Here is a 27,420-nt window from a genome sequence, read left to right on the forward strand (position 1 = left end):
ACATGCACATGTGATAAGAGCAAACTGATAGCATGTCACATGTCTGTGCTCATACATGATGCTGTATGGGAAACATGTTGGAAAAATTACTGCATATAGAAACTTGTGTTAGCAGGACAATATTAATGCAGGCGATAGATAAACAGATATCCATACATTTACATATTCACATCCTCTTACATATAGAACATGTGGTGTACTAGCAGCACTGGAGAAGCAGCCAACACACATAGCATTTTCCATTACAGTCGTCCCGTTTTCTGTACGCCCCTGTGCCTCTAAATGGTCTAGACAGCTAGACATTTATTTGGTCGACATTCAGAAAGTCGACAATATTAGGTCGACAATTAAAATGTCGACAGGTAAAAAATTTGAATATAGACATTATTATATGTTTAGGGTTAGAGTTAGGGATATTATTGTAGACCTAATAACTGTCTACATTTCAACTGTCGACCTAGTGATAGTGTCTACATTTAAATAGTCATCCTAATAATATTATCGATGTCATTACTGGCGACTTTCATCCCTGTCTAGATTATGTGTCCCTTGTGTGTTAAGTTTTGTTTTGTTTTTGTTTTTTTTTACTATTGAGCAAAATACACCTAGTACAGAATGAGTCCCATAGAAAGTACAGGATCATAGCTGGTGCAAACATCAAGTTGGTTTGCAGAGTGGAAATGGCTGTGTGGCCTTCCACCTCCAACTCCTATCAATAAACTCTCTCCACAATGTGTTTGCACTGCTCCCTACAGCTTGGCTTACTGATGCTCCTATAATGTACATAGCAAGGCCCGCCCACACTCATTTCCACAGCTCCTACTGGGCGGGGCTTCAGCTCCTCCACACATGCTGCCATCTTCCTCTACAAACCTGTGCACTGTAGAGAGTGGCTCTCTGCTTTGTCCGTTCTGTTCTATGTAAATCAGACCTAGAATGTGTTAGATATATTCCAGCAATCTATCTCATTACATTATGTAGGTGTGCTGTGTCACACCTGGGAACCACGCCTCAGAACCTGGGACCTGATAGGTGCCTCGTCCTGCCTAGTATTTATATAATCAGGCAGAGAACATTCATAGACTAAAGAGAACTGAAGGGAGCTAACAAGAAACAGCACGGAAAGTAGTAGAGAACGCAGGAGGGTGTGCGCACACCAATACATTCAAGTTACCTGAGAGGTGGAAAATCATACAGAATGTGTTTGCCTCTGTTAAATAAAACTTTTTTTATTCAAAATGAAAAGCCTTTATATCACATTGAAACTTTTTTTCTACTTTTTTGCCATTCCGTAAGAAAGACTATTCAATGTCTACTTTATTGTGGGGTTATTTATTTTTTAACGTCTGAACATCAATGGGGAGACTCTGATTACTCGGCAGAGACATCACTGCTTGTTACTGCACAAGGCAGAAGGTGCTCACTGTACTCGGTCTCAGCTATCCAGTTGCAGCAGATTACAGACAATTACCACCCATCTACTGCTGGATACATCTACTCTCCAGAGAACGTATTAAGCATTCGCTGTCTTCATAGATTGATGTAACCTCCAGCTTGTTTTCAAGGGTAAATGTCCAAAAGACTCCGAGACAGAGGTAGTGGGAGAGACACGATAATGCTGTAGCAAAGCTTCCAATGCGCTTGATTCTAGTTGACAGCTAACAGCACTCTGTACAACCCGGTAAACAACGTGTCGATGTAACCAACACCGTAACTTGGCTACAATCACCCACTGCATGCTGGAGTCCCAGGAAACAAACAGATATTGGTGTATTAGTTACAGGAGTGCTTACATTTTAAATGGAGGGGTGGAAAAGTCAGAGGATTACTACAATGCTGTAAAGATTACACACGGAGGGTGCGATTCATGTTCAAGCACAACCTACAAACAAGTTGAGTTCTAATAATAATAAAAAAAAAAAAAGGAGCACGGAACCTGAGTGTAGTTCCGATCATATTCAACTCGTTGTGGTTCTCAAGATACGTTTCCATTTAAATCTGGGTAGAAGTACACTCTGTCGACACAGTATTTGCTGTATGTGAACAGACAGAATAGACTGCAGTATATGCTCATGCGTATGTGCAATATAAGGTCCCATCAGAACACATACAAAAACTACTGTATTATAAAATAAATGAACCAAACAGTATACTTATTACTATAAATATGCATTTTCAAATAATTTCTAATTATTTTTTCTTACATTAAATACATAAATCAAGATGCCATTAATCCGTACTGTACACACAAAATGCATTTTTATAGCCTATCTTCCTTGCATACACATGTTCTTCCTATCTAGTGGTACGCGTATGTGTAGTTTGTAAAACAAAGACGCTTTCAGTCAGACTTCCACCTGCCCTATAGCTGGTGGAAAGGATACGGCTGAAACCAAGAGTGCTTACGGAAAGCCCAAGACTTGAATCGGCTGCTTCGGAATACCCTCGGCACACTGTTCTGTGCATTGCTCCCTTCCCGCGTTCTTGCCCTCAAGTCGTAGACTGTCGTGTCGTTTGCATTCGAACAAGAATTGCAATTGTGTTCATTGGTGTAAGGAGAGTTTCTTCATGCAAGATACACTACATCATCATCATCATTTATTTATATAGCGCCACTAAGTCCGCAGCGCTGTACACAGAACCCACTCACATCAGTCCCTGCCCCATTGGGGCTTACAGTCTAAATTCCCTAATACACACACAGACTAGGGTCAATTTGTTACCAGACAATTAACATATCAGTATGTTTTTGGAGTATGGGAGGAAACCGGAGCACCCGGAGGAAACCCACGCAAACACGGGGAGAACATACAGACTCTTCACAGATAAGGCTATGGTCGGGAATTGAACTCATGACCCCAGTGCTGTGAGGCAGAAATGCTAACCACTAAGCCACCATGCTGCCCATGATTCCATAGGTCAGAACCTGGATGTAAGCCACACATCACTTCATTAAACTGTCAGAGTGGACGTAAGGTATCACCATATCTTAGATCCTGATCTTTTTTTCGCTTGACACTGGCCATCTTAAAACAAGAATTCAACTGGGGACAGCATATGAATTGCAAAGTATAAAGGGCCAGAACTAAACGCTACTGCCCTCCTTCACACAATGATGAAGAGTCCCCACTTGTGATGTCACTACCAGTGAACTATGACATCACTAACTGTCAGAGTTTAGGTTTACACTGTTTGGAATGCGCTTGGCTTTATTGGGGCTTACACGGCCTTGATAGAAAACGTTCGCTAGAACACCGCACTCTGTTCCCTTTAGCAGAGCATTAGAAGCACGTTCATTAATGTGTCTCAGAGCTTCCCTTCAGCACAGTGTACTTTGTACTCTATGCAAATTCCCATAGAAGTCACCTGTATTTTGTTACCTAGACGAGTAAAAATACAGAGAGCTTGTCAGAAAGGGAGATTGTACACCACGATTCACTTACATTATGTTCTGGACAATACCTGTCAAAGTGCCTCTAATAATACACAATACACGTTTAACACAAACACCGAGCTTAACTCTTAATATAGAGCTTTATCAAAAACGTATTTATAAATATTAAGCATCGTTGTGCAGAGTTTGTGTTTATTTGTCCGACGATGAAAGACGCGCACCTTTCATATGTCACTCACTCATCAGCAACAAGTATCCCCCCTCTGCCACCGCTGTCAACTGAATTTATATTTCATTTATTCTTTATCGCTCTGTTCCTTTGAATAATTGCACTGCTCCCTTGTAATGACTAAGCTGCCGCTGCTGCACTTCTATTCCTGTTTTTAATTTTTCTTGTTCTTTTTTTTTTCCCATCCAGTTGTCGTCTGTTAATCCAAACATAGGAAATACCCCAGTAGTTAAGGGCTTCCTGTTATTTTAAATCACTGTTTAAATTAACGTGATCAAAAAGTGACGTCAACCTAGACATGTTATTTCTTAAGCTGGGGGTTGTGGGCGACGACCTCTTTGCAAGGAACAGATACAGTGGTGACAGGACACGACGGCTCTTCCTAGCAGTCTGATCCAAGTAAATGACCCTATCTGGTCCCGCTCTTTAAATGTAACAGACAGATACAGCGTAAAGCTCTCCTCTGTACTTGTCCTGCGTGATTTGTTACACTCTGGTGCCGCAGAGTTTTATGGCGCCTTACCAATAAACTATGATGATCATAATACAGTGGTCAGTACATGACAGCTCTTGTCAGATGCCGTCATTAAGTGAGCAACTAGATAGACTTAGCTATTTTTAGAGCAACTACCTCTGGCTGGCGACAAGGACTTGCTGGGATTTGTAGTTCTACAATCCGTGCAAAGCTAGAGATTACCTCTGCATACCTCCGAGTTATACGGCTTTCATACTGCCGCCCCGGCAATATCCCGGGTTTTTCAAGCCGGGTTTTTGCCGGGGCTCGGAGCGTCCCAGCTCAGAAACACCATTCATACTGCACCTCGGACCCGGGAATTTCCCGGGTTGACCCCATACTGCACAAGTCTGTGCCCTGGCAGTTTGTGGGAGTCATCACCAGAGCAGTTTTCATTGGCTGAAAAATGGTGATGTCATTGAAAGGTGACTGTTTTTTTTTTTCTTCCACGGGCTCCCACCGATGACATCATCCTCCAGAGACAGGCAGACAGCCAATCAGCTTGTTTTCTGTGCAACCCGGGTTGAAAAACCCGGGTTGCACCATTCATAGTGCAGGCAACCCGGGTCCGACCCGGGAATTACCCCTCGATAAACCCCGGGTTGAAGACCCGGGTTTTTAGACCCGGGATTTTTGACTTGTACCATTCATACTGCACCAAGACCCGGGTCGTTTGAGCTCGCCCCGGCAAAAACTCGGGATTTTGGTGCAGTATGAATGGGGTATTACTGAGTTATCCACCTGTGAATGTATTTGGTCACTAACACCCCTTTCACATAAAGGCATGAACCTGGGAATAACCCGGGTCGGGTGTCTGTGTGAATTGGTCAACCCAGGTCCTGTGACCAGGGATTTTTCCCGTGTTGGAGCCAGATACGCTGCAGTATGAAAGGCTTTCCCGGGTTATTCTACCCGGGTTCTGTTAAAAGCAGCTCATTGGCCTCTGCTACGTCATCTATATGAGCTTCTGCAGTCCCCTTTTAATGGCTAAACTTGAAAATTCAGGGCAGACACGGGTCCAGTGTGCAAGGTGGCGACCTGGGATATACCGGGACCGAAGTGCGATGTGAAGAGATGGAACATGGGTAGAAACCGTGTATATTATCCCATGTCTGACCCGGGGTTATGGTGATAAAGGGGTATAAGAGAGAACCATCTAACATAACAAATGCATCAACAGAACTGTAACACAGAAAACAAGCAAATACCACAGTACACACGTGAAGGATCTGTACACAGGCTATAAACCAGTTAATTTGTTTCTCGGCACAATGTGCCGGAATGACAGCGGGAGAAACTTTAACTGACAGTCTGTCCCATCTCAGCTTCACTGACTTGCACTAATAGTAGGAACTCTACATTTTTTATCTGTTTAAAAACACAGCAGACACTATTCCCATTACCAGCACTCTCCGCCTATGCAGACCACTTACTGAGATGTCAGCTTCTATTTAGCAATATGTGAGATTGCAGAGAGGGTACAAGTCAGGATATATTACCCATTTATAACTCTTGACATTGATACCGTTCATAAAAATGTTTTACTTTTTCGAGTTCAGCTACATTTTAAAATGTGCACGATATCTACACAGGGGGCAGCCATTTTGAAGGCTGGGCTAGGAACTAGCCACATCCCTGGGTTGTCACTGGTTACTAGCGAATTGTCAGTCTGTTTTCTCATATCAGCCTACACTATGTATACACCAGACCTATACTTTAATGCTTGACATCAAAAAGGAGATGGTACAAAAGTTAGTAATGCACACAAGACAAAGCATAACCACTGGGGCTAATACAAAAAGGATGAACTATAACTATATTAAAAAAGTAATTTAATGTTTAATTTAAAAAGCAAAAAAAACAACAACAATTAGATATATTGATTTCACCTACGGCAGAACGCTGTTCCCCCGCACAACAGATTGCTCTGCAAGATACACAACATTGTGTTTATAAAACAGAACCCTGTGTTTGTGTGCCAGGGATAACAACACTCAGGGTATGACCTCATGGAGGAAATCGCAGCCATTGGAGAGGTTATTTGTATGCTAGTCCACATTCATACTTGTCAGACTCGTCAGCCTGTCTTTATTTCTCTATTATTTGTACCGTCACATTTCCTGTTCTATTGTGTTACATGTACAAATTCCATATTAGCAATTCCGTCCGTACAGACAAGAAATGGATCAAGTTGGGGAGGATTTGCACAGCACATAAAGTCAGAGCAGAACGGGCAATGCCGGGCTCCGTTTAGAGTTCGGAATAACTCCAGCATAGGCAAACCGAGGGGGGTTTCCTAGTGCCTGGAAACCCCCCTCCAAGCCTGGGACACTGTACAATTGAGGTGCTGCTTGAAAAGAGATAGCTAACAGTAGTGCACGCAGCATTGCCCAAGTATATTATGGGGATAGGAAGAGTTGGAGAGCAGCCAGGTACTGTCTAAAATTATAGCCACGCCCCCATGCATGCTGGTCACGTCCACTGGTGGCGTGGTGTGGAAACCCCCCTCTACAAATCCTGCGTTTGCCCTTGTCCAGCTAGGTGGTGCACCTTGGCAAAGCTATGTTACGCTGCAGGCAGTGGACAAAATTAAATTGTGTGGATACATTTAGAATTGAGAGGGGAGGGTTATCCTAGCGCAACTCTAAATCGCCATATTGAATTAAGGTTACTGATTATTTATTTTACATGCAAAAGAAGCCAATATTTACCCTGCATGACCCCCAAAAATTGCATTTGTTTCCTTGGGATCGCAACATGGTTTTTCCAGGTGCACACTGGGTCCCCTTAGCTGGATTTCCTCCAACTCCACTATTGTAAGAACAATGGGCACGTCACCCACTGCTGCGTGTTAGATGCAGATATGATGTCTGCTATATATTGAAGTATTGCTGGCACTATAAAAATGTCATGAATCAATTGAACCCTGACCCTGAAGAATATTACTATATTACAGACACAACGGTGTGTGATGTGGAGCAGAGTTTAACAGAAAATGCCCCAATACTAAGGCAGCTGCCTACCAGCATGGAAACGTCCCCTCTAACCAGGGACGTTATTAGATTAAGATCCTATCAATACAGCTGGACCAGTCATTATCTATAATGTGACAGACATAAATAATACATTCATTTGACTATAAGGACATTATATGATGTTCTCAGGGTGCTGTATTGATTACTAATGTCAGAAAAGTGACCGTCCCGTAACTGAAAAAAAAGATGCGTATGAAATTTTGTCTGGTCATTAAGTAGCCGTCCCTTGTGTTTTTACGGTTACCCGCACACATTACAGAATGTTAATTCTTGAAATACAAATAAAATGCATTACAAATTCTAGTGACAAAAAAATAGGAGTCCTCTTAAAATCAAAACATATTAGTGATATAGGGGCTGATGCCAAGTTGGCTGCAAAATAAGAGTAGATGACTCTTTAAAAAAAACAAAACAAAAGAAAACAAACAGGAAAACTAGTGTATTTCCACCCATAATCACAGCTGTGCATAGTTCTCCAACACAATGTTACAACATCCCCTCCCTCCCACTTCAGGCACAGGTAGGTATAAGTGGCAGACATGCGCCAATCTGCATAGACGCATGCGCCCACTTTCTGCATACGATTACACAATGTACCCATATTATGTAAAACAAACAGCCTTGTTAGAATAAAGACAAAGCGTCATAATGTCGATTTTGTGAGGAGAGATTTGCTAAACACTTACGGGTAATCTGCTGCAAATTCCTTTAAATACATTGCATGCAAAATGGATTGTACTGTTACAATTGTTATAAATGATAAAAACTGAACTTGACATTAGGGGAAGTGGTATTAAGTGACTCCATAAATATATGGAAAAAAAAATGCCAGCCTGAATGAGCGGATGATATGAACAGCAACACTTTTGTTCTTCTTTAAACACAACTCTCCGCCCCCCTGTAAGAGCTCATTAATATCTCTAGCTCATAGGCTCTCACAAGCAGTTACCCTTTGTCTCATGTCTGAAACTGAACAAAGTTGACAGTAAGAGTTTCAATGTATAATTTGTTTTTTGTATGATTTATTGTGCCGACTGTCCGACGCTGCAGTTTTGTGATTTTTATGAATAAACGATGATGACATTGACTTGTTGAATTCATACAGCTTTTAAGAACAATAAATACTGCATTTTTTTATACGCTCACAAACACCATTTCGATCATTCAACTGAAATGCAAGCGATGAAGTTTAGTGCATTCGCACCTCCAAACGCCTAAACAGAAAAGGGTCCTCTACTTAATTTGTTTTAGTTCACCAATCCTCCAGAGCAATGAACGTCAATAATGTACTCGTCTTGAAACGGCAATCATGCTGCACGCTCCAAATCATGGCTGTAAAACTATTGTGCTTAGAGCCTTTGGCAGATTTTGCGGGTCCTGACTTCCCTGCTCCCCTCTCATACCTGCATTATAATGTTCTATGCTATGACAGCCTATTATAAGTAGTAGAACACATTATAATGAGTTATATAATGCAGGAGAGGGAGGGAAAGTCAGAATCAGGAAATTCCGTAAATTGAAGAGCCTACAGCCAACAGCCCCAGGAAATGTTCCCAGCCGGGTGGCATTAAGAAGTAGCCAAGTGGGGCTATTGCCCACACCTGCCAGGACTGGTCAGACTGGTGGTCAGTGGTCTAACACACACTGCTGGCTGTAGTGCTCATATAGTGTCTGTTCTAGGAGAAACAAAGGTTTATTCTATTATAATAGGACTCTATTGGGCTCCAAGAGCCGGGTGAGAAGTAAAAACAGCCGGGTGGAGCACTCGGGAAATAGGTGCTGGAGACAACACTGGCTAGGACTTGGAGCCTGTTGTGATAATGATTACTCCTGGGTTACCAGTAAGTATGGTTGGTGTAAAACAGATACCTCTATAATCCGCACAACCTTGCCCTATCTCATTAAATCATCTCTAGAGGCACAATGGATAAAAAGCGACACTGTACCAAACAGTAGGTAGCACAACTAGACATTTTAGACCTAATCTAATGAATTTGCACACACTGATAATTAACTTTAATGTCATTACGGGATCATGAACAAATCACAGATTAAAGTAACATTAGGGGTTATATTTACTAAACTGTGGGTTTGAACAAGTGGAAATGTTGCCTATAACAAACAATCAGATTCTAGTTATCATTTTGTAGAATGTACTAAATAAATGACATCTAGAATATGATTGGTTGCTATAGGCAATATCTCCACTCTTTCAAACCCGCAGTTTAGTAAATCTAGCCCTAGGAATTCTACATTCTCACCAGACTGAGCACGTACCGTTGCTTATGGCTTGAATGGCTGTTGCTGGTGGTCCCATGGAAAGACGAGGGCCAGGACATTCTGGACTTCCTCAGTCCAGGGCGGTCACTGGTGTCCATGGCGTCGGATCTTTCCATCTGCCGGTGAGGGTGGCGGTCTGTATCCGAGTAACCTCTATGTTTTATTCTGATGGGCGTCCGTGGTTGCCTCCATAGATGTTGTGGAGGTTTGAGGGTGGCTTGTCCCTCCCTTGGTACGGGAAGAGACAGCGAGAGACTTTTTTTCGCGCAAGATGGTACTTCCATCATGATGCCAACAACAACAAAAAAATTCAACAGAGATGTCAAAAAATAAATGTATCTCCAAAAAAAAAAAAAAAAAATTTGTGCCAGTTAGTATTAAATTATCTATAATCCTATCAACCAACAATGTGCATTTGTGACATTCAAAAATAAAGTATTTTTACAAAACATCACATTGAATTAACTGCTCTGTCGATTATTATATAAAAGGCAAATTAGGAGTAAATTGGCTTAATTGTGTCCAAACCCTATAAAACAAGTTATAAAAATAAATTCTAAATTTAAATTATATTTATAGCGCTGCTTTTAATGAAAAAAAAAAAAAAAATATTTCATTTCAAGGCAAAAAAATATACAAAAATAAAGGCAGTTAGTGATTATTGATGATAAGCTTTTAGCAATAATATATATGTTGTTGTTTCGAGGGGGAATAGAATATGCACATTTTTTGAACTTATGTGATGGCTGTCTAGGTTAGATCAGTCCAGAAAAATGGTAAAATATCTTCCAATGTAAAATCTGTATCTTAGCAATTCTGGAGGCTTCTAGTTAGACCATAAATAGATCCTTCGCTGTGTGTCAATCTCCATCAGCTGTCTCTTGAAGTAAATATATATAAGTAATATGGATGTTAAATGCATCAAAATGACAGTGGTTACATAGACAGTATAGAGCTTTTTATCCTAACAGCTAATTTCAAAGTCTATTCATCTCCTCTTCTGCACAGAAATTATTGCTTATGTTATTGCCAACGAAGACATAAAAGACACTGGGGATTATAATCTTTGTTGAAGGGGAAAGGAATGAACGTGGAGCTCCGGCTGATGTGATGTTGAACAGTTTGATTGCACATAGGTGGCTTAAAAAGCAGACATTGAAGGGGTGTCCGGTGTGATCAGCAGACAGGGACGGATCCTGCATCCATGTGGGGACTACAAACTATCCTTTAGTGCAAAAAAATAAAGCTGTACTCCACTATGCACTGCCTGGGGCACTTACATCATGTTAAACGCTCTTGATTTCTTAATTATATGCAGCTTAACATTTGCTACTGCTAAATAAAATAAGCATTTCATTAGGCTGTACATTTAAAAATCAGCTTATCCTTAATTCTTCTTCACTGGTACAGAAGCCTTCATGGAAATCAAAGGGGGCATCTGTCACTCAAGCAGCCCCCAGCTATGCCACCATCGTCCAATATTGGGATTTAGATGAGAAATTGCAGCAGCAGTGCTATGGGGTGGTTGGCAAATGTTTAGCAAAAATAGAATTTTTGTGCTCTCCTCGGGTCCCCTCCTCACTCCTCTTCACATAGGGTTTGCATTTCTGATACTAGAAGGAGACGGATCATTCTAGCAGTGAAACTCTTGATGTCCTGGCAATTATTGCTGTCTCTTTTGACGTGTGACATGTACCTGTCCTGGTAGTCTTCATAACTGCACGGGCACATGGGGGTTTCGCTGGTTGGAGGCTCCAAAAGATACAAAAGCTGCATCGTTCATCATGTTCTCACCCAGTTCTATGTCAGTGACAAGAGTCCCATGTGCAGAGCGCAGGAGCGGCGCAGCTCCCCTCCTTCCTCAGCCCAGTCTTCTGGGCGACTGATAGAACTCTGCCAGGTGTCTCCCGCCTCCCCTCAGACTCCACTGTTACGTCACAAACGAGGTGGAACGTTCGGCGCAGGCTCCTCCCCGCTCCTCTCCTCTAATAGGACGGTATAGGTGGGGGAACAGAAGAAAATAACCAATAGGGGCTGCAGAAATATATTTAAACCCATCCCAGGAAAGACACGTGGGGGCTCTGGGAAAATAAATAATGTTGCTTGAGTTGAAAAGTTAGAAACTTTTTTTTTTATTTTTTTAAAGGTGTCTTAAAGTCACAATACATAGTTATACCCAACCCAATGGAGACTGGTGTTTCAAATAGTTTTCTATTGACAGAGTTGGAAATATGAGTCTCAAGTGTATACATCAGGGAGGCAACCTCTCTTGGTTTATGGTACTAAAAGTTCCAGCATGCCCTAGCTATATCGATAAATGAATCCATTGGGGGAATTCAATTCCCCCTGAAGCACTGCCGCGCTAATACTATTACCGTTATTACGGTCATAGTGCGTGTAATTACCGTTATTGTGGTCATAATGCGCGTAATTACCGTTATTACGGTCATAGTGCGTGTAATTACCGTTATTGTGGTCATAATGCGCGTAATTACCGTTATTACGGTACTTAAAACGCCGGCTTTTTGCTCGCAGCCTCCTGAGTTGCGAGCAGAAAGCCAGGTTAATATTACCGTAATAACGGTAATATCTATAACGCAGCGGTACTTTGGGGGGAATTGAATTCCCCCCCATGTCTCCAATATGTGTCTGTATCCTAAATATATAATTGTATCTACCCTGTATATTATTAGCAATGGTATTTATTACTGTGTATGGTAAGCTGTGTTTTATGGGAATTTGTTGGACCTCTGTGAACATAAGAAAAAGTGCATCTTTTATATCTAACTTGTAGTTCTTTATACAGGGAGTGGTCCATAATGAGCCAACACATACTCTTGTAGTTATGGGATTTTACGTCCCAGCATCCTGTTTGTGGCAGCTCTAGAAGTTTTAAGCAGCCGCAAACAGAATGCTGAGACATCCCACAAGTCATTGCTGTGTGTTTCTCTGTAGGAGCATGGGAGGTAAGTACATATTATTTTTATATTGTCTCCTCAACACACTACATATTTAATTATCCATTTAGAGTCGAAAAACCCCTTAAAAGCTAATTTTTTTTAACCAATAATTCCCACCTATTGCTTACTTAGCAAAATACATTTTCTCAAGTACAAGTCTCTACCATTATATTTTTTAGACGACACTAAATCATACGAACCAACAGTTCCAATTAAGACACAACAGTCACACGTTCCACCGCAGTAAATGTGCGGGTTTTAGCATTTTTAGGGGGGAGCCTCATTATTTAGGGGAGAATTTTGTAATGGGGATGTTTATATATCTTGCAATAAGTGTTTGCAGCACAAAATTACAAGAAATATACAATAAAAAAATGGGAGTAATGAGATAAAAAAAACAAATCTTACAATTGAAATACAGGACAATGACTATAGTTTACTGGTAACTTTTACACAGGACACATAGTTGCCAGTTTTCCTCATTTTTAATCCCATGTTTTGAGGATTTGTCACTGAAATTTTTTCCCCAGAAAATGTCAGTAACTTCTATTACTCTGTGTATAAGATGCAATTCTTAATACCTATTCTAATTCTGAGGGCTGTATGCGTTAGTATTCATTATATACTTTAATTCATTTAGTACATGAAGTCAAATACAAAAAGGGCATTATTACCATTTTTACCGAACTTATCAGGCCGGATAAAACGTCCGTCAGTTGGCGTAGCTAACAAAGAGTGCACAATTATGTGCCAATGCAGACTAGCGTGTATCTGGCCTTATGACGGAGGAGGGAATGGGCGGACAAATGTAGGCCGAGTACAGTATAGATGTGTTCACGCAATTGTGGCTCATGCCGACCTGCAGAAACACGCATATAAACCGGTTAGGAGGGCAGGAGGGAGGGAGGGCACACTGATGATGATGACTAGGTATAAACCAAGACCATATCCTGCCGATGCAGATGCGGACATATCTCGAGATGTGCATATGGACAAAAATACGTTATTTTTACTTTTTTAGGATTAATATATGCCCATTTTGTATCCAACTCTGCATCAGGCTTATCGTGTTGGGTATTGTAGTATTCCAAGGTCTGCGTACATTACATCACATGGAGGCAGATAGTCTGGGTAAAAATTGCCGGCAGGATAGCTAGGGACAGGACCTGATCTACCAATAGGCTGATCAGGCTGCAGTTTAAGGCGCTGGAGCCTGGGGGGGGCGCAGCGTTGCCGGGATTAATTTTTCCCCCCTATCTTTTAATTACGGCATCAGCGGAGTTGGAATCTTCACAAGTACATGACAGGCAGCTAGCGGCGATCGCTGCCAGACTGCCTGTCATCTATAGCGCTGTACCTTCTGTTCTGCTGCGCCAGAACAGAAGGTAGGTAGGTCCTAACGTCCGGGTGGTGTGTGTGTGTGGGGAGGGGAAAATGCTAAGAGGGCAGTTGATAATGCTAAAGGGGGGGTGAAAATGCTAAAGAGTGCTGACTGAATGACTGAGGGGGATGGCTGAAGGGGGCTGATGAAATGGTTGAGGGGGGTGGCTGAAGGGGACAGATGAAACGGTTGAGGGGGATGGCTGAAAGAGGCAGATGGAGGGGGCTGATGAAATGGCTGAAGGGGTTGATGAACTGGTTGAGAGGGGTATTTAAAAAATAAAGCAGCTTAGCTGGGGCATGATCTTTTTATTGTGTGGTGGTTATGAGGATGCTCTCTGTGGTCTCTAGGGTCACTAGAATGATAAATATTAGTCAATGTGGGGCTGATAGATGATTGTATTTGATCATAGCTCTTTGACAACAACTTTCATATATTTTATTGCCTACATATGACTGTGCTATGTGGTAGTTTTATCTGGCCATAACGGACTGTTGTGTTAGACCTAAAGAGCCTCATCATTCAGGGTTTGTTAACATTTTACATTATAATACAGTTGCTGCATATTTTTAAAACAGGATTCTGAATTTCCACAAGCCAGCTAGAAGACAACAAAGAACAGGCAAGAGAGAAGAGCAAGAACAGGGAAGAGAGAATGCACAATCTTTCTAAATTAGAATGTTGGAGATTACTCCTGAATATTCATATTCAGGAGTATTCCTATATGCATATATTGAGGGGAAGGAACGGGGGTGCTACGGCTGTAACCCTTAATCATGCCCTGGCTGGGGATGTCTCATGGCTTCACGTGAGGATTCGCAACCTCAAAGACGCTGCCATTGATGTAACAGGCCATGCATTTTTCTTGCATTATCAAGCTTCACAAGCCTTGGCACAAGTCTGTGACTTGTATGTGTGTGATAAATATACCCAAGATTAGCACATTCATCCAATGTTAGTACTCAGGAAATCAATCAGAGACATACACAACAAGGAGACAGTTCGGTACACAGATAAGATTAATAGGAGTAGCAATGCGAGATCACAGATACAGACCACAATAATCAGGCATGGAAAACAGGAAGCTGCAGGATTTAAATAGCCCATTACTTCCAGAGAGTGGCCAACGATTAGGAACAGATGAAGTTCATTGAGCAATTAGCACTTTGTGGGAATATTTTCCCAAGAACTGCAATTCTACAAACAACTGTCTCAATGGCAGACAACTAAAGCAATGGATCAGAAATATGAATCCAGGATTCAAAGCAACGGCAGCTTAGTCAGCCATCATTTTACTGCGCACCTCTGTATTCTTTACCAATTTCCTCTGAGAGAACTGTCATCACCTGGCTACATTGTGGTCTCCAGCCAATTTACAACAACCGCTAGCACTTCAACTTCAGGGACTACATATGTTAGTGGTCGGCCACACTTCACTGTGTGGTCGATGTGAAGCATGATTTCACCCAAAGACTGGCAGGTGTATCCAGATGTCCAAATATCAGTGTGTTCATGCTTCTTTGCATGGACAAGTAGGACCCTATTGTTTTACACCAAGACCAACCAGACATCCCGGAGCCGAACACTGCTGGGGGCCTGCTGGCTACATGTGAAACAAGGAATGTCAGTGCCAGTCCCTCTAATAAGAGGGTACCAGTCCTGCCAGGGCTATTTATCTAGGGCCCTCCCTGCTTCAATACACACTCCTGTGGAAATCTGACTGACCATAAAATGAGGCCTCTCCCTGGTAAACAGGGACATAACTTGGACAGGACTTACTAGGGGTTCCGGTTCCTGTTGGGCTGATCAGGATCTGAAGTAAGGATATCTGAATATGGTTTCAAGACTATGTCTCCAACCCGGCTCCAGTGTATCTGACCCCGTGACTCTCCTACAGTGGTATTGCTTCAGTGTATCCGACCGGGTGCTCCACTGAAACGTGTCAGGAATCTTCAGTCTGTGCTGATCCATTTCAGGTAATTATCCTGCCCTGCTTACCGCTTCAGAGTCTGCTCCGGATCACTCATCTACTAACCTCACCTATTACATCAGGGTGCTAAATTACGGGGCCGCGACCTGTGGACCTCCGGCAGCAAACTCCACCCCACCTTGCGGGGGTTGTTGGTGAAGACCAGAGGGTTCGTTAGACTCTGTTCCCTGGGAAGGCCTGTGTCAACTCTGACTAATAGGACTCTCCCGTGAGACGTAACACTGAGGCCTTTGTTGGTATCATATTGTTTCTCCTACTAATCAAAAATAACACTTTCTATAGGAATTCAGTGTGAAGGACACTGTTCCTCAGGATAGTCAATTTTAATGATTGGCATCAACCCGTGCCACATAAGAGATCATGGTATAAAGGCCTCTAACATCTAAGGTTACAAGACAACATTTCAGAGATATAGTTGACAAAGATCTACATTTATTGATAAAAGAAGTAGCGTCTTTAGATCAACAGACTCCTTACTTTGAGTACTCACACTCACATAGTCCATCAAAATCCAATGTCATCCAAACACTAACTAATGTACTATACACACTTAGCTTAGATGCTGGCCAGCATAAATACATTCAAACACACCCTTTTTTTTAATAATGTCTCACTAGTTTGCATCACATACCCTTGTGGGCATTCCACTATGCTTATTTTCTCATAGGAATTGGAAACTCTGAACAATCCTATCTCTTTGGGTTAATTAGAGATTGTCCTTTTCTAATACATCAGGTGAGCTTAATTAACTGAGGAATCCCTGAGGAAGTCAGACTGTCAGAAATCCTGGAACGGATGCCATCACTCCATATAATCCCCTCAGGGGTTCCATAACAGCACTATGAAACACAATACATACTAGCAAATTCTATCAACACCCTGGGGCTCCTGATTTACCATTAGAAGTAGTAAAGGCTATGCAATACATTTGGCCCAAAATATCTTCCTTAGACAACAGATTACTGCAACCTCCTCCTCACTGGCCTCCCCCACTCCCATCTCTCCCCCCTCCGCTCTATACTCAATGCGGCCGCAAGACTCATCTTCCTCTCACGCCGCTCCTCCTCTGCCTCACCCTCTGCCTCGCCTTACACTGGCTCCCCTTCCCCTACAGAATCCTTTTCAAACTCCTCACCACCACTTACAAGGCTCTCTCCCACTTTACTGCCCCCTATATCTCTTACCTCCTCTCCATTCACACTTCTGCCCGCTCCCTGCGCTCAGCCAATGATCGCCGCCTCTCCTCCACTCTTATCACCTCTTCCCACTCCAGAATCTAAGACTTTCCCGTGCAGCCCCCCTTCACTGGAATGACCTCCCTCGTTCCATCCGTCTCTCTCCTACCCTGTGTTCCTTCAAACGTGCACTGAAAACTCACCTTTTCCTTAAAACCTACCAACCATCCACATAGCCCCTTCATCTCATCCACTCGCTCTCCCTCTCTCCCTCTTGCCTCATCTGGCTCCCCTTGTGCCTGTTCTTGTCCCTTCCCTCCTGTCTCCCTACCTGTTCTTCTGCTCCGTGTTTATTGCATTAGCCAGTCTGGAGTTTCTGAAGTATTGGTATATTTGTTTATTGTTTTGTACTGTTTCACCCTGTATAGTCTACTATTTGTACTGTGTATGGCGCTGCAGAAACCTTGTGGCGCCTAACAAATAAAGGATAATAATAATAATAATAATAATAATATTTTGTCACAATGTGCCAGGGTCCAATGCACCACACTGCTACACATAATACTATCTTGGGAGAGCTATATTCACCAAAATACAGGTGTCTTGAAAAGGCTTTGACAAAGGACATAGAAATAAGCCCGAAAGATTATGCAGTTTACTTAGTAAAGATGTTGGGATGTGGAAACTACCATTTATGCTCAAATAATTATTTTTCGCTCCAATTCTTCGGTGAAAGAGGAAACGCTCCCAATGAAATCAAATATCACATTTGCATTGTAACATTGCAATCTGTTGAGGTTTAACTGGTGTGGCTTTGAACCGGTACGACGTGATTTGAATGAAACGTATGTCTCTGCACTACGCCAGCCAATTCTTCTCGGTGGCAGGAAATACAGTGACACCTGGTAACAGGATAATTAGAGGGATTTTTGCCAGCAGATATAATGCGTTGTAATGGGGAGAGCGTGTGGCAGGCGTTTCAATGTTTATGTTTTCTTTGTAATATTTGTTTCCTTTTCAAACATTAACAGACGGCAAGTTAAAATGATAATAACCGAGCTAAAATAAGATAGGAGACTCTGCTATGTGCATCAGAGCGGAAGGGTTCAAATAGCTTTTACATAAAGATGATCTTGTGATTCCGACACTCTGCTCTGTCCACAGGGACTGGCTCTTTAATTAAATGGGACCACTGCTACAGCTTTATTCAATTGTTCAGATTAAGAACAAATCCCTCCTACCAGTCCCTGATCCTATTACCACCTTTTTTTGCACAGTAAGGAAAGACTTAAGGGTAACGTCTAAAGGATATTTCCTCATCTTTAACATATTTAAATGGAAAAGACTCAAAGAGGTAATTAAATCCCCTACCTGTCTACAATTATTGGGTAGATACACTCTCTGATAGAGTGTATCTAGCCTTACCTGAAACATACAAAAGTTCCCCTGTGCTGGTGGTTCGGGGGCGAGGGAGGTGGGGCAGTGTGGTGCTGTATGGGAGTACAAGTATGCCTCAAGCCCAATGTCACATCATTGGACTGATAGCAATAGATATCAGTGACCGGGGAAGCAGATGAATTCACAGAAGATAAGGGCGTTGTTAGGACCTTACTCCTGATATATCCAGGCTGCATGTTACTCACTATGACAATTCACATTCCCACCAAGGTGCAGGGAATGTTAGAGCGAGCTGAATGGCTCTGATGGGCCTGGAGTTCAGCTGTGTTTGCAGGCTTGCTGCAGGTGTTTCCACTTGATAGTTAGTTCTGGATGTCTTTTGGCTCCGGATATGTGGTCACTCATCAGATGCTGAGAGTAGAATAAATTGTGTTCCCTTCCAATGTTACATTCACTGACTGTACAGAGAATGGAAACAGTGTCCTCGCTGCATGAGATCCAAACTGAGTGTTCACAGATCAATATACACTACATGGCTAAAAGTATGTGGACACCCAAACATCACATCCATATCTGCTTGTTAAACATATCATTCCAAAACCATGGGCGTTACAGCCTCCTTTCTTCTGGGAAGGCTTTTCTCTAGATTATAGAAAATGGCTGCAGGGAGTCGCATCCATTCAGCCAAAAGTGCATTGGTGAGGTCAGTCACTGATGTTGGGGAATAGGGTCTATCAGCATTCCAATTCACCCCAAAGGTGTTCAATGGGGTTGAAGTAAGGGTTCTGTGCTGCCAGTCAAGTTCCTGCACAACAAAGGGTCTTCCCCAAACTGTTGCCACAAAGCTGGAAGCACACCCTTCTCTAGAATGTCATTGTATGCTGTAGCATGTAGATGTCCCTTGACTGGAATGTAGGGATCCCAGCCAAACCATGAACAACAGCCCCAGACCATTATTCCTCCTTCACCAAACTTTACACTTGGCAGTATGCATTTGGGTACGAAACGTCCCCCGGCCACCGGCCAAACCCAGATTTTCGTCCGTCAGACTGCCAGATGGTGAACTCGTCAGTATCAGCCATTCTACTGCTAATGATTGACTATGGAGATTACTTGATTTTATTGCGTGGCTGAAGTGTCAAAACACACGAATTAGAAGGGTGCTGACTAGAGATGGTCACTGACCCCCGTGTTTTGGTTTTGGATTCGGTTTTGGATCTGGATTACCGTCGTGTTTTGGTTTTGCAAAACCGCCATTGCGTGTTTTGGTTTTGGTTTTGGTTTTGTTTTGCTATTTTTTGGGAAAATCCATGTTTTTGGGCCTAAATTAACCCAATTTAGTGCTCCAACTGTTTTAGAGACAAGTAATCTAATTGTTGAGGTAATAAATCATCCAAAAAAACTGTTTAATTCTTCGTTGGTAGGCCTATTCTACACACAAAACAGATTGTCTTCCTCTCCATCTATGCATATTGGCAATGCAGCCATCGTCTTTGAATGTATATTACACCCTACACTTATAGTTAAATATGTAAAGAAATGGAAAAAGCCAGTTTGGTTTCTGTCTCTCAAGGCCCCCCTCCACTTGTATAAAATACCAAAAAATTCAGCCATTATAGACTGTACAATATTAATTGACATGGAGAAAGCCAGTTTGGTTTCTGTCTCTCTAGGCCCCCCTCCACTTGTATAAAATACTAAAAAATTCAGCCATTATAGACTGTACAATATAAATTGAAATGGACAAAGGCAGTTTGGTATCTGTCTGCATCAGATCCTCTATCCACTAGGAGTAAAATAGAAAACTATTCAGCCGTTATATAATCTAGAATATAAATAGAAATTGAGAAAGGCAATTTGGTATCTGTCTGCATCATAATCATCAACATCATCATTAGCGCCCTCGTCGCCTACACAAATCTCCCCCTCATCCTCTTCTAATTCCAAAGTGGCATCCTCAATTTGGGTATCACCGGCTACACTCGGGCTATTAAGGCACACATCAGCAGAATGCTCACGATTAGACATCCCACTGTTGGATGGACTCTCCACAGGGATTGTTGTCATTTGTGAATCAGAGCAAATATTCTCCTGTAATGCCTCACTGTTATCTTGCAGCTCGGCTTTGACGCGTAACAGTAGTTGTGCACCAATTGTAGGCTGGGTAACTTTTTGGGATCTGCCACTAATAGCCAAAGGTGAAGGCCTCATTCTCTCTTTGCCACTGCGTGTGTAGAATGGCATGCTTGCAATTTTTTTTTTATCGTCACTTAACTTTTGCTCAGTTACACTTCTTTTTCGCTTCAATACAGTAAATTTTTTTTTGGTTTTTGTTTTTTGCACTAATTTGAAAACACTCTGTTGTTTGACATCGCCTTGGCCAGATGACGTACTGGGAACACTAACATCAGGACTGGTGACAGAACCCGGTTGCTCATTCAGATCATATGTGGACTGCTTTGAATCCATTCTGAGCGCAAACCACTGGGGAGTGCTAAAAATTATTTAGTAGATTCTGCTGACAGATATGACTTTTGACAGCCAGAAATATTAATGCACAATTAGGGAGGACACCCCAAAAGCACTGAGGAGTGCTAAAAATTATTTAGTAGATACTGCTGACAGATATGACTTTTGACAGCCAGAAATATTAATGCACAATTAGGGAGGACACCCCAAAAGCACTGAGGAGTGCTACAAATTATTTAGTAGATACTGCTGACAGATATGACTTTTGACAGCCAGAAATATTAATGCACAATTAGGGAGGACACCCCAAAAGCACTGAGGAGTGCTAAAAATTATTTAGTAGATTCTGCTGACAGTTATGACTTTTGACAGCCAGAAATATTAATGCACAATTAGGGAGGACACCCCAAAAGCACTGAGGAGTGCTAAAAATTATTTAGTAGATACTGCTGACAGATATGACTTTTGACAGCCAGAAATATTAATGCACAATTAGGGAGGACACCCCAAAAGCACTGAGGAGTGCTACAAATTATTTAGTAGATACTGCTGACAGATATGACTTTTGACAGCCAGAAATATTAATGCACAATTAGGGAGGACACCCCAAAAGCACTGAGGTGTGCTAAAAATTATTTAGTAGATGCTGCTGACAGTTATGACTTTTGACAGCCAGAAATATTAATGCACAATTAGGGAGGACACCCCAAAAGCACTGAGGAGTGCTAAAAATTATTTAGTAGATACTGCTGACAGATATGACTTTTGACAGCCAGAAATATTAATGCACAATTAGGGAGGACACCCCAAAAGCACTGAGGAGTGCTACAAATTATTTAGTAGATACTGCTGACAGATATGACTTTTGACAGCCAGAAATATTAATGCACAATTAGGGAGGACACCCCAAAAGCACTGAGGTGTGCTACAAATTATTTAGTAGATACTGCTGACAGATATGACTTTTGACAGCCAGAAATATTAATGCACAATTATGGGGGACACCCCAAAAGCGCTGGGGAGTGCCAAATATGAAGAAAAAATAATAAACCTCTATCCTCCTCTCTGCACTAGCGATTTTGGTTAGAGCAATTGCAAGAACAATATTGTATTCTCTGTCCCTGCTCTAATTAGCCTATGACTACACCCTGCTCTCTCCCTCTGTCAAATGGCGATGGATTGCTGTGGAGGCGTGTATTTATAAAGTTGAAGTATCGCGAGAACCGAGCCCCGAGATCCGACGACGTCACAATGACGTTCGGCCTCGATTTGGATTCGGAATGGGCGGGAGAGTACCGAGCTGAGCGGATACCCAAAGTTCGGGTGGGTTCGGTTCTCGGAGAACCGGACCCGCCCATCTCTAGTGCTGACATACCTACATCCATGTGGTTTATATATAAGAATAGATCAGAGCTGTGTATACTCAGATAGATCACTATATGTAGGAGTAGATTAGAGCTGTGTACACAGATAGATAACAGATCACTATATGTAGGAGTAGATCAGCTGGGTGTACACGGATAGATAACAGATCACTATATGTAGAAGTAGATTAGAGCTGTGTACACAGATAGATAACAGATCACTATATGTAGGAGTAGATCAGCTGGGTGTACACGGATAGATAACAGATCACTATATGTAGAAGTAGATTAGAGCTGTGTACACAGATAGATAACAGATCACTATATGTAGAAGTAGATTAGAGCTGTGTACACAGATAGATAACAGATCACTATATGTAGGAGTAGATCAGAGCTGTGTGTACACGGATAGATAACAGATCAGAGCTGTGTATACTCGGATAGATCATAGATCAGAATATGTAGTATTATATCAGGATATGTATACTTGGATAGATCACAGATTAGTATATGTAGGATTAGATCAGAGCTGTGTGCTTTAAGATCATAGAATTATATATATAGGAATCAGGGCCGCCGAGAGGGGGGGGGAGCGGGTACTAATTACCCGGGCCCGGCATGTCAGGGGGCCCGGCCCGGGCCCTTGCGCTGCTGATTTTTTTTAATTTTTTAATTTTTTTTTTCAAAACGTTTTTTTTCCTTTCCTTTTTTTTTTTTTTTTTTTTTTTTGGCGGGGGGGGGGGGGCTCGGTCGTTGGTGGGGGGAGCAGGCTAGTTTAAAAAAAAAAAAAACATACTCACCTGATCGCGGAGCCGGCATCCCTCCTCTCTGCTGCTCTGTGCTCTATTCAGACTGTCTGAATGCTGGGTGTGATGTCATCATGTCATGCCCAGCATTCAGTCAGTCTGGAGCAATGGAGCACAGAGCAGCAGAGAAGACCAAGAGAGGAGAAAAGGTAAGTGAAGGGAGGAAAACGAGGGGGGCACAGAGGGGTTAAAAAACGGGGGGGGGGGGGCAGCATGACAGAGGGGTTAAAAAATGAGGGGGAGCACAAAGGGGTTAAAAAACGGGGGGGCAGCATGACAGAGGGGTTAAAAAATGAGGGGGCACAAAGGGGTTAAAAAACGGGGGGGCAGCATGACAGAGGGGTTAAAAAATAAGGGGGGGCACAGAGGGGTTAAAAAACGGGGAAGCAGCATGTCAGAGGAGTTAAAAACGGGGAAGCAGCATGTCAGAGGGGTTAAAAAATTAGGGGGAGCACAGAGGGGTTAAAAAACGGGAAAGCAGCATGTCAAAGGGGTTAAAAACGGGGAAGCAGCATGTCAGAGGGGTTAAAAAATGAGGGGGAGCACAGAGGGGTTAAAAAATGGGAAAGCAGCATGTCAGAGGGGTTAAAAATTGAGGGGGGAGCACAGAGGGGTTAAAAAACGGGAAAGCAGCATGTCAGAGGGGTTAAAAAATGAGAGGGGCACAGATGGGTTAAAAAATGGGAAAGCAGCATGTCAGAGGGGTTAAAAATTGAGGGGGAGCACAGAGGGGTTAAAAAATGGGAAAGCAGCATGACAGAGGGGGTGAAAAAATGAGAGGGGCACAGATGGGTTAAAAAACGGGGCAGTATGGCACAGTGGGGTTAATAAACAGGGGTCAGCATGGCACAGTGGGGTTAAAAAATGGTGGGCAGCATGACACAGTGGGGTTACAAAGGGGGGGGGGAGGCATGGCACAGTGGGATTGAAAAAGGGGGGGAGCAGCATAGTATAGTCTGATGAAGGGGAGCCAGATGAAGGGGGCAAAAACAGCATGGAGGGCACAGTGTGATCATAAGGCATGGCGATGATGAAGGGGCACATTATTGTAATATTGGAGCTGGAGGAAGGCCTAATTATTAATCGTGGGTGCTATTGATTTAACGCTGGGGCTGGCTGTAATTTTCTAAATGTAGCCATTTTTTTTTCAAAATAGGTCCTTCAACATTTCTGGATCCGGACAAGCCACAACTAAAGAAAGCAGCAGCCACAGGTGGAGAAAGTGAGAAGAACAGGTAGGAGAGAGCAGCACAGTGTGTGAAATGTTGTGATTCTAGTAGGGACAATACCAATTTTTGGTGAATGTTGTGTCCAATGTAAGGTGTAGGCCAAGACTGAACTGTTTGTGTACACACTGCATTGTTTGTATACTACCCTGTGGTGGTAGATGTCCTGAAAGTCAGGAGTGCTTAAACATATGTGACGCTCCGGCGAATTGAGAGCCTAGTGGTTTTTATGTTAGCCACGCCCCAATGGCATGTTTGCCACGCCCCCAAATGCATGACCGCACCTCCCAAAATTTTTGCACTGCCGTTTGGCTAGCCACGCCCCTGAATATATGACCATATAGCTAATCTTTTTTGCGCCGGCGTAAGGCGGCGCAAAAAAATTTTGGGGCTTACTTCACTATGAGGGGGGCCCCATGAATTTGTTGTACCCGGGCCCTGAATTCTTCTTGGCAGCCCTGATAGGAATAGATCAGTGATAGGTGTAGTTAGATATATCCTAGATCAGTAAATGTAGGATTCGATTATTATTATTATTATTACTATTATTATTATTTTTTTATTTTATGGTGTCAAAAGATTACCGCAGCAACGTACACAATACAAACAGTATACAATACAGGGAAAACAGTACAGAAGAATAAACGGGTAATACCATGTCTTCAGAGGCTCCAGTCATAGCAATTATAGTGTTGTTGGAGCAGAAGAGTAGGTAGAGAGGTAGGATGGAAGAGGGCCCTGCTCATAAGAGCTTACATCCTAAAGGGAGGGCACACAGACGGCTGGCCCAAAGGGAATCAGAGAAGGGGAACAAGTGTAGGAGGAGCGAGGTGATGAGAGTGAGCTATAGAAAGAAGCGAGGAGATGAGAGTGAGCATGGAGACAGGAGCGAGGTGATGAGAGCGAGCATGGAGACAGGAGCGAGGTAATGAGAGCGAACATGGAGACAGGAGCAAGGAGATGAGAGCGAGCATGGAGAAAGGGTTAAGTGGATGGCTGGGAGGCTATGAGGAAGAGGTGAGTTTTGAGTGCCCGTTTTAAGCAACACAAATTAGGGGACAATTGAATGGAGTGTGGGAGGTCATTCCAGTGCAGGGAGACAGCTCAGGAGAAGTCTTGAATTGTGGATTGGGATGAGGTTATCAGAGTAGAGGAGAGGCGATGGTCATTGGTCGATCGCAGGGATCGGGTGGGAGTGTGAATGGAGAGGAGTGTTATGTTCTTGCCCTTAGATTTGCCCTCATTCAAGGTGGCCGTGATTGCCTCATGAAGTTTCCATCTTGGATCTCTGATATGAACTTGCCCTTACAATAGCCCTTATCCAAGATGGCCAGAACTGTCTCAGGAAGATTCCATCTTGGATCTCATTTCCTGTTTGGGCCTAGAAAAGGCACTTCCTGTTATGCAGCCCTTGCTCGAGTATTGTGTTTGTGTCTGAACCAGATGCTTCCACAGAACCTTGCTCCCTTGTGATTTGGAATGCAATTACTTGATACTTCTACAAGATATTTATCTTGTTGATACTTTGGACTTGCTTGCTGGACATTTAAGATTTATTTCTGTATCAAAATAAATCCTGTTTACTACAGAGCAGTGGCGCACGCAGGGGGGGGGGGGGGTTTCTGGGTCTCCAGAACCCCCCCCCCCCCGCTGAAAAAGTGCCCTGCATATCAGCACTGTAGTATACAGCAGTCGCGGCGCTGTCTAAGAAGCGTCCGCGGCGCTGCTGTATTGTGTACAGCACCGCCGCGGACGCTTCTTTGACAGCGCCGTGGCTGCTGTATACTACAGTGCAGACGAAACGGAGCTGCGCGCATGTGCGGCAGGTTTCTAGTTTTTGTTTTTTTTCCCCGGGGGTGGAGGAAACCCCCCTGACAAATCCTCTGTGCGCCCCTGCAGAACTACCTGGCTATTGGGTTCCGTTTGTAATACCAGAAGTGTGACAAGGAGATTGGAGCTATAAGGAGCAGTAGAATAGGAGAGGGCCTTGCAGATGAGGGTAAGAAGTTTAAAAATTACTCTGTAGGGTAAGGGGAGCCAGTGTAAGGCAAAAGAGAGAGAGAGGAGACAGAAGAAGAGCAGCGATAAAGGAAGATAAGTCTCACAGCATAGAACGAAGGGGAGCGAGGTGGGAGCAGGGAAGGCAGAAGAAGGTAGCAGTAATCAAGTCGGGAAATTCTGACTGCATGGACAATGGTTTTGGTTGCATCCTGAGATAGGAATGGTCGGATGCAGGTAATGCTGCGTAGTTGGAAGCGACATGATTGGGCAAGGGATTGAATATGGAGGGGAGGGCTAAAGAGAGGGAGGAGCCAATCAGAGTAGTAGATCACTGATATGTGTACTTGGATAAATCATAGATCAGTATATGTAGGAATAGGTCAGTGGTCTATAATCGGATAGATCATAAATCAGTATATGTTGGAATAGATCAAGCTGTGTGTTTTCTCATATATCATAAATCAGATCAGAGCTGTGTGTAAGCGGATCATAGATCAATATATTCAGGAGTAGATCAGAACTGCATTCACTTTATCTAATCCTCTATATAGTAATTTGTGATCTATACAAATACTCACAGTTCAGTATAATCCTCAATATTTGGCTGCAATGTGCATTTTATGCATCTAAAACAAACATGTAACTCCTTTTAAAGTATCTGATAATACCACTTGTGAGGTGATGTTAAAACCAAGTCTCTTTGTGTGATAAAAAAAAAACCTCTGCTATGCCCATCAAAATCAGAAACATCTTCAACTTTTTGCAATCTACAAGCTGTCCTTGAAGCTCAGTTTAATATCTTGTACTTAACAAAATCTCTTTTCAACAGACAAGTACATAATTGTGACTAGATGTCTAGTCAATGTCCCGTTCTCTTGTCTTACAGGACCAATCCTTGTGTAATATTAGGTACAACCATTCCTATCGAAATGAAAAACTACAACTAATGTAGAAACTGGTGACAGGATCTGTTTACGTAGTGATATAGGTACTCTTATTCTCCAATTTTAATTTTTGAAGTTCAAAAGTGGGCACCTCCAAATCTTTCAGATGGTTCCCTTGTTAACGAGACTTTCATCATTATTTGCTTTTGGTGGTGGGGATTTGCAGGGGTGACTGCCTATAGCATGGCTGACCAGCAATTTACAGGACAGAAGCCACGGACAATTCAATCAACTGCTGCATAGGAAGCACATAT

The 27,420-nt window shown here is 42.7% G+C and overlaps 1 protein-coding gene across 2 annotated transcripts in view; it reads right to left on the reverse strand.

Moving 5' to 3' along the window:
• Positions 1–11,512, reverse strand: part of PDE4A (phosphodiesterase 4A) — a 237,722-nt gene extending 226,210 nt beyond the window's left edge. Inside the window, exon 1 of one of the 2 annotated variants that reach the window (XM_075206827.1) lies at positions 9,450–11,508. In XM_075206827.1, the coding sequence (XP_075062928.1) occupies positions 9,450–9,739 (290 nt within the window). In that variant the 5' untranslated portion in view covers positions 9,740–11,508. Of the gene's footprint in view, positions 1–9,449 lie in introns of both variants that reach the window. The other variant, XM_075206830.1, reaches the window with a different exon arrangement.
• Between the last annotated feature and the right edge of the window lie 15,908 nt (positions 11,513–27,420).

This window comes from Mixophyes fleayi, chromosome 4 (genome assembly GCF_038048845.1).
Source record: "Mixophyes fleayi isolate aMixFle1 chromosome 4, aMixFle1.hap1, whole genome shotgun sequence".
In the NCBI taxonomy this organism is placed as follows: Eukaryota; Metazoa; Chordata; class Amphibia; order Anura; family Limnodynastidae; genus Mixophyes; species Mixophyes fleayi.